An 8,330-nucleotide genomic window follows, 5' to 3' on the forward strand; every position below is an offset into this window, starting at 1 on the left:
GAAAGTTAATCAACTGTTTTTGTGGTGTACCCTTAATGTGAAAATCATGGATGGCTTGGATTGATATAGAAAATCTTATTTTTATGTGTGGGGTATTTCTGGTTTTGGGTGTGTTTAAACTTTAAATACTCTGTCAATTTCTGCCATTAGGTAACCCTAGGAATACAGCTTGGGTAGTTTTGGTAACTTCGCACCATGTGAGCACGTGAACTTACATTTTTTGTCGTGTTCGCGCACTCAATGTACTTGCTCGGGAACGCGAACACGACTTTTTATTCCGTTCGCGCTGCCGAACATGCAGATTTAGCATTCTCGCGGACAATATGTCCCGAGTTGCATAAAAGTTTCTCAAAAATGTTGCAGGTCTTTCTTGTGCACCTAAAAAGTCCTCATTTATGTTATGTTCTCATTTTGGTAGTAGTTTTCTCTTTTTGGAGCATGGACCACTTCCATTTTCTCTCCTCTGTTATTTTTTTTTTTTTTTGGGGTGTGGTGACCAATTTGGGCGGTGGTGTGGTGTGTCCATTTTCTGAAGCAAAGCATTGTCCCTTTGCCATAGGCATTATTGTCTGTCTTCTCTTTCTTGTCATGTTGTTGTTGGTGGCCAGGCCATGTGGTGGCGGCCATTTTGTGTATGCTTCCTTTGTGATTTATTTTGCCATGTTGTTGTTGGTGGCCAGGCCATGTGGTGGAGGCCATTTTGTAAAGTTGTCCATGTTGTTGTTGGTGGCCAGGCCCTATGGTGGTGATCTTTTTGTGTATGCTTCCTTTGTGATTTATTTTGCCATGTTGTTGTTGGTGGCCAGGCCATGTGGTGGAGGCCATTTTGTGTATACATCCTTTGTGATTTTGCCATGTTGTTGTTGGTGGCCAGGCCATGTGGTGGCGGCCATTTTGTGTATGCTTCCTTTGTGATATATTTTGCCATGTTGTTGTTGGTGGCCAGGCCATGTGGTGGCGGCCATTTTGTGTGTCCTTCCTTTGTGCTTTTGCCATAGGCATAGGCCTCCAACCTTGTGGCCTACTCTGGCAGTAGGCCATAGGTACTACTCATAGTAGGGTCATGAAAGTTAATCAACTGTTTTTGTGGTGTACCCTTAATGTGAAAATCATGGATGTCTTGGATTGATATAGAAAATCTTATTTTTATGTGTGGGGTATTTCTGGTTTTGGGTGTGTTTAAACTTTAAATACTCTGTCAATTTCTGCCATTAGGTAACCCTAGGAATACAGCTTGGGTAGTTTTGGTTACTTCGCACCATGTGAGCACGTGAACTTACATTTTTTGTCGTGTTCGCGCACTCAATGTACTTGCTCGGGAACGCGAACACGACTTTTTATTCCGTTCGCGCTGCCGAACATGCCGATTTTGCATTCTCGCGGACAATATGTCCCGAGTTGCATAAAAGTTTCTCAAAAATGTTGCAGGTCTTTCTTGTGCACCCAAAAAACAGAATTTGTCATTTGGTTGTTGTTTTGGGAGCCTGGGCAGGGGTTTCTTTGTATGTGTTTTTGCGGTGTTATGTTTACAACCTCTGTCTTAGCCATGGGCTATTTATTCCTTGCACATTAACCTGTCATGTGCAGCAGGCATCCTCGTTTTTCTGTCCATATTGGTATCTATAGGCCTGCTTGACTTTATTGGTTCTTTCTGGACTTCATGTGGCCTTTGAGCTGTGGTGCTGCTGGACTGGTATTATTAGTCTTCTGTTTTGTCTTTTATACATTGACCTGTGTGTCTTTCAATTGTTCATGTTGCCTTACTGCTTGTTTGACTGATGTTGTTCTGCCTTCTTTACTTGTAGGTGCACAAAAAAGACTGAGGAGGTGCTGGTTGTTTTTTCATCCATCGCTCGTTCTACTGCCAGACGGACGTCCTTCAGTTGTACGCCACGTGTGGTGTGTGACTCATCTGACCAGACATCTCTGCAATTTGTGCTGCTGTGAGCTGACTGACATCAGAAGAAGATGGGCCCTAAGAAAGCTACCAGGTCCTCCACCACAAAGAAAGTTGCTGCGAAGAAGGAACAGCAGAAGGAAGTGTCACTTAAGTCTGGTATGGACCCCAAAACCTTTTTTGGCACCCCAAAAGGTACGCCTGCAGCAGCGGGGTCTGGGGTGCAAGCTGGGACCAGCACATCTGCATTAGTGGGGGCAAGCCAGCATCCCAGGGCCAAGCACATGATGAGGGTCGAAGAGGTAGCCAGCCTTCTGCTTGCGAGCAGTGATACTGAGCCAGAACTAAACTTATCGCTGTCTCAAAGTAGTACACAATCCACGCAAGATGGAAGTGCTCAACAACCACCGCCAGCAGTAGATGTTCAACAACCACAACCACCGCCCGCAATAGGAGTTGTTCACCCACAACCACAACCACTTCCCGCAACAGTTGTTGAACAACCACAACCACCGCCCGCAACAGTTGTTGTTGAAAAACCCCAGCCCGCAATAGTACTTCCTCAAGAACAACAACCACCATCTCCGCACCAAATAGTAGTAGTTGTTCCTCCCGAAGTCGGGGCAGTTCAGGAAGTAGAGCCTCCTTCCGAGCAAGAAGAAGAGGAAGCCACTTCTGTAGGTGATCTATTTCCTTTGAATTCACCAAGGGAAAGGAGGGTTAGTGCATCGAGTTCTTCGCAAAGCATCCCTTCCGATGACCTTGATACGGATTGGCAGCCACAACTATCTGCGCATTCAAAGGAGAGACATCCCAAGAAGACCATGCTAGGAAAAAGGAAGTTTCCAGGCAGGCTTGAACTTATGGAGGTCGATGTAGGTGAGCAGGATACTGCTGGTGATAAAGACGGGTCTGACGCTGTCATCATCACAAGCGTTATTCCTGGTGCAGAGGATGTAGAGACAAACATTTTCACCCTATCCAGAAATGCTGCAATGACTGATGAGCAGGTACCACGCATAACTCCTACACACTCAACACCCACAGTAACACCAGCTCCAATTTTTTCAACAGCGAAGGCCCGGCAGCATCCGACATCCAGCAGAAGCGCCACTTCAACAGAAGGAGGTAGTGGCAGTACTAGGACTGAGCTGTCCCATAGTGAAATTCCACAATCCTCCAGTCCATCCGGCATTGGCAGTGGGTCCTCCTCTTCCTATGGCAGGAGACAAAAGTTTACCTCCCCAGTGTGGGACTTCTTTACGGTTCACCCAGTTCAGGAGAACATTGCTGTATGCACCATTTGTCATGCCAATGTTAGTCATGGTAAGCTTGGTACAAACTATGGGACTGGAGGCCAAACGACCCATTTGAAAAAAACACACGTGATCAGGTGGGAGAACCACCTTGCAAGCTTAAAAAATGTTAGCACTCGTGTTGGTGGGGATACAGTGGTACAAGGTCCACTCATGGTTGATCAGGAGGTAGAAGAAGAGGGAGACGATGACCTTCTATCTAGGAGTGGTACACAATCGACCCCTGTCGCCAGTACTGGAGTGGTAAAGACCACATCCTCCGCATCTGCAACTTCTCAGTGGCACCAGAGTCAGCTGGAAACACCAAGGAGTGCAAAGTCTGCGATGCAAGGTGGTCCGTCTAGCACAACTCAAAGACATGCAAAGCAGCTTACCATTCCTAGCATGTTAAGGCAGGAGGGAAAGTACGAGCGGAACCACCCAGTAGCACGTTTATACAATGCCAAACTTGCGAAAATGTTAGCACTGGACCTTCTCCCATTTTCATTTGTTGAGGCTGTTGGATTTCTGGAATTAGTGGCAACCCTCTGCCCAAAATGGAACGTTCCCAGTCGCTACTATTTTGCCCGAGTGGCTGTTCCAGCACTACACCACGATGTGCTGGAATTGATTGGGAAAGCCTTACAACAGAGTGTTGTCCATTGTATCCACCTGACAACAGACATGTGGAGCAGTTGCGATGCTACAGATTTCATGTGCATCACCGCACACTGGATCTCTTTTGCAGGTGTTAAAGACAAGTTAACTTCAGGCCTCCGTGACGTTGCTGGAATTTTTAATGATACGCGCAGACATGCAACTATAGCCATGTTTGGTATGGACAAAAGTCATACTGCTGAAAACATTTTGTCTGACTTTAATGACAAGGTCTTTGAATGGCTGAAACCAAGAGGCCTTAAGATTGGTTTTGTTTCCACCGACAATGGCAGTAATGTAGTGAAGGCAATGAGAGAAGGACATTATTTCAGGGTACCCTGTTTGGCACACTGCATAAACTTAGTCGTGCAAGACTTTCTGAAAAATGAAGCCAAAGTCAGCAACATAATGGCCATCTGCAGAAGAATATGCACGCACTTTAACCATTCTTTCAAAGGACGGAAGCTGCTACGGGTCATTCAGCAAGAGCATAGGTTGCCAGTCAAAGCACTGATACAGGAGGTCCCAACACGTTGGAACTCAACTTATTTCATGCTTGAGCGTCTCTTTGAGCAGTACATCCCACTGAATGCTTATGTCATGTCAAGAAGATTAGGGGATCCTACTGTTAATCTTAAAGCCCTGACCATTGAGATGTGGCAGTGGGACCTCATTAAATGCATCACAGAGATGCTCCAACCCTTTGAGGTCTTCACACGTGCAGTTAGCAGGGAGGACTGTACTATGGGCCAAGCCATCCCATTGTTGTACATGCTTGAGCAACAGGTGAAGGAGGTCTGTGAAACATACGAAGGTGACGAACAAAAAGTTGATGCATATACCTTAGCCAAGGGCTTAGTCAACCGCTTGTGTGAAAATGTAAGGCTCAACAATATTGTGTCAGGTGAACATTACATAACTGCAACAATCTTGGATCCACGGTACAAATTATTTGTCAGCAGTAACGAAGTAATTCCATTTTCAGATGAGGATGTTGACAAGTACAAAACTTCCATAGCTGCGGAAGCTAATGAGTTAGAAACTGAACGGCTGTTACTTAAAGGCCTGCCACTGCCAGCCCAGGCCAGTCCAAGTACTCCTGACGCAAGTTCTTCACAGCGTGAGAGCAGTGCGTCTGCTTTCCAGCAGGCACCAACAGTACCAAAAGCAGCACCTACACGATCTGATTCAGCAGACCCAACCAAAAGCATAACTGCTTTTTTTCTACAGAAAGGGATGGGTAAGTCCGTTGCTGTTGCAAAGGGAAAAGAGGACCAGCAAAGCCGAGCACCAATGAACATTGAGCGGATGGTTCAGGCCTATCTGGATGACACAACAGAGGTGTTCATGGAGCAAAGCCCATTGGTCTATTGGTATGAAAGAAGGAGACAGTGGCCAGTGCTGAGCAGGCTGGCGATAAAGTATCTGGCTTGTCCTGTAGCCAGTGTCTCCTCTGAGCGGGTTTTCAGTGCTGCTGGTGCCATTGTCACATCGAAAAGGACTAGTCTCTCCCCCAAAAGCGTGGAGCGGCTGACAATGATAAAAATGAATCAACGCTTCATACCACCAGACTATCAAGTACGTGAATCACCGCCGGATGAAGAAAGCGAGTGTGAAGAAGACGTCCTCACTACTGGGTTACATGACCTACTTCTGTCTGAACGCACAGAGTTTGAGGACGAGCTCCTCTTCCCTGACAACTAGGACAGGTATATTAAAGGAATGATGCAATGCATTGCATAGGATTGTTTAGCCGACTCTGAGCAAATGTGCATGGAATTAAAGTATACTAGTAGTAACTTCAGACTCACGTGATGGGCAATTTTCCCATGTTATTTAATAATATAAATTATTTATGCACTTGTGACCCTACTACTACAGGTGCAGTCAGTACTTAATTTATCGTTCGTAGTTCATGTTCATGTTGCACAACGTACATTATTTGGTGAAACAGTCCCCCCTCCACCCCCCCAACAAACACAAATGAACTTCAAATGTTTTCTTGTGAAAATATCTTTGTTTTATTTTTATATTTTCATAATGATAATAGAAAAATAAAATATATAACAAATGTAACCCCCTGACCCAGAGCTGTCCCTACCCTCCCCTAACCCCAACCAAATTTCAACCCAAATGTACACCCCAACTCCCACATCCCACCCACCAACAAAAGGATTAAAAAAGGGGCAAAAAACAGGGTCCATTTCAAAGCCGGCGGGCTTTCAGGTGTTTGTCCACCAGTATCTTCACACGCTCCTCTAGACCGTCCTCCTGCTTCTTCCGCTCCTCCTCCAACTTCGCTACCCGGCGGAGAATCTTTGCTTTGAAATCACGGCACCTACACTTGCATGCATGTTGTTGTTGTTGTGGGGGGGCCGCCGAAGATGTAACAATGCGGCGGCGGGCGGCTGCCTGACCACGGCGACGTAGTCCTGCAGGCTTGGGGCCCGGGGCATTGGAAGAGGCAGCAGCTGCTGCCGCCGCCTCCTCCTCCTCCTCCTCGGCCTGATCCACCAGCCGGCGGTAGGCCTCTACAATTGCCTGCAGTTTCCGCTGCCGGGCCCGGACTGCCAACTCCTTCCTTGTTGGTTTTTGGGAAGGAGTAACTATAAAGAAAGAAACAGAATTGTTAATCCAAACTCCCCGCAAATCAAGAACACAACATTGATTCAACACATAGTGGGCGGCACAGTAGCACTAGCAAGCAAGCTGAGTACCAGAAATTGTGTTGCGTCTATCTTGAACATTCTACAGCCTCTATTAATTTTTCGGACTTTTTGTCACGGCATTATGCCTGCCCTATTAGCATGGGTGTACTTCAACGGTCACACACATTAGAACGAACACCTGTCTTTTTCATATCTCCTTTTGTTCCGGGAAGGCGGGAACACTCTCAAAGTAACATTAATTAACAGGGGGCAGCTAGTAGCACATGTCTAGTAAAGACTATAATACTTTATACCGCGCAACAAACCTTATTTGGTTTGTGTTTCACCAGCAACGACCCATGCACCCAGTCGTCCCCTCCTTCCCTTGCCTTTGGGTTTGCCCAAAACACCGCTGCTGCTGAGACTATCCACTAACCACCGGTATTGGGTGTGTCTCCCAACCACGCTGGCAGCTGTGTTTTCCCCTTTACATGCTTTAACAACAACCCATGCATCCGACTGCTATCAGGCACTTGCATTACTGTAGTGGTAATGCTTAGCATGCTAATGACAAGTAAAGGTAACATCATATATTTTCCAGTAGAGTACAGTGAGAAAGTTTTCCCCTCCCACCAAGTAATGCAGATCACTATTGAATGTAACTTACCATCGTCCGCCGCTGTTGGCTCCCCCCCCACTGCTGCTGGTGTAGGTGCCTCTGTTCCTCCTGTCCCCGCCGGGATCGCTGAAGCTGCGCCGCTGTCCCCGTCGGCACTGGTCGATGGTAAGGGTTCTGCACCTATAAAAATAAGTACACCTTTTTAGATGGATGCACAGCCCCCTTTGTACTTGTTCACCAAGAATGGAGTTCTTCAAAACAGTGAAGTCCAACGTACGTAATCAGTATGAGTCCACATTGCATAGTACAGCAGAGTCACTACACATATTATTAGCATTCATTGTTATGGTATGGTACCCAAGCTCATCTCATCTGTCCTGCTACTCTAGTCCTTGGAAATTGGAAGTGAACTATGTAACCTTTGTACATCAATGTATCCAGTTTTGCGCATGTGTTAACTCGCAGCTTGTTGCGCAGTACCAGAAGACGCTCTGGGGCAACACATCATTGTTCAATGCATACACCTGAAGAGGTGGGAAAGTAAAAGGGCCCGTATTTAAGTTTTCTATGTGGATTGTGGGATAGAGTTTGCTTACAGGTTACAACTTCTTTTTAGCATGGCTGCATAAAACTGGCATAAATGTATTTAATACTGTCTAACGTGCACCACTTTTGTCATTATTTTTCGGCAGGTGAGAAGATTGCCTTCTACGAAGCGGACATTTCCATAGCTTACAAAAAAAGAGGAATATCTGACCAGTATACGTTGGTGAGAGGTCTCCGATAGTTGCCACATTTCCCTATTGTGCACTAGTAGCTGTACAAATGTTGATTACTTTATTATGCCTGTTTTAACTCTGGATTTTTTCTGGTGGGCCCTTCAACGTATTGGACGGAACAACTTAAAAACATTGATGTTACTTACTTACTTCTAACAAAATAAAGCTTTTGAATGACCACTTTGACTCTGAAGTTTATTTTCAGTGTCTGTTGTCTTAGAGACTCACACGAGTGAGTGAGCAAAAGGGGGTTTCTTAGGTAACGGTTTGTGTCCTAAAAGCATTCGGCATCTTGGTATTGGGGTTCAGGAGTGTGATTTGAACAATAGACCAATGACTCAGGCCATATAGGCTGACGTTCAGTGAATTGTGCGTTCCTCAGAGTTCTGTGACTGAGGTGTAAGTAAGGTCCAACCTGCCTATCAGTACCAACAA

The 8,330-nt window shown here is 45.9% G+C and overlaps 1 protein-coding gene across 1 annotated transcript; it reads left to right on the forward strand.

The window, feature by feature from the left end:
- The first annotated feature begins 3,257 nt into the window (after positions 1 to 3,257).
- On the forward strand, positions 3,258 to 8,067 carry LOC144819863 (zinc finger BED domain-containing protein 4-like). Its single transcript, XM_078677591.1, has 2 exons — positions 3,258 to 5,558; positions 7,809 to 8,067. The coding sequence occupies exon 1, from the start codon at positions 3,367 to 3,369 to the stop codon at positions 5,551 to 5,553; it is 2,187 nt and encodes a 728-aa protein (XP_078533717.1). The 5' UTR covers positions 3,258 to 3,366; the 3' UTR covers positions 5,554 to 5,558; positions 7,809 to 8,067.
- The last annotated feature ends 263 nt before the right edge of the window (positions 8,068 to 8,330 follow it).

This window comes from Lissotriton helveticus, chromosome 2_1 (genome assembly GCF_964261635.1).
Source record: "Lissotriton helveticus chromosome 2_1, aLisHel1.1, whole genome shotgun sequence".
Taxonomy (NCBI): domain Eukaryota; kingdom Metazoa; phylum Chordata; class Amphibia; order Caudata; family Salamandridae; genus Lissotriton; species Lissotriton helveticus.

Bases quoted from the DNA above. Each gene is read 5' to 3' on its own strand.
- LOC144819863 (XM_078677591.1), top strand. From the start codon at position 3,367: ATGGTTGATCAGGAGGTAGAAGAAGAGGGAGACGATGACCTTCTATCT.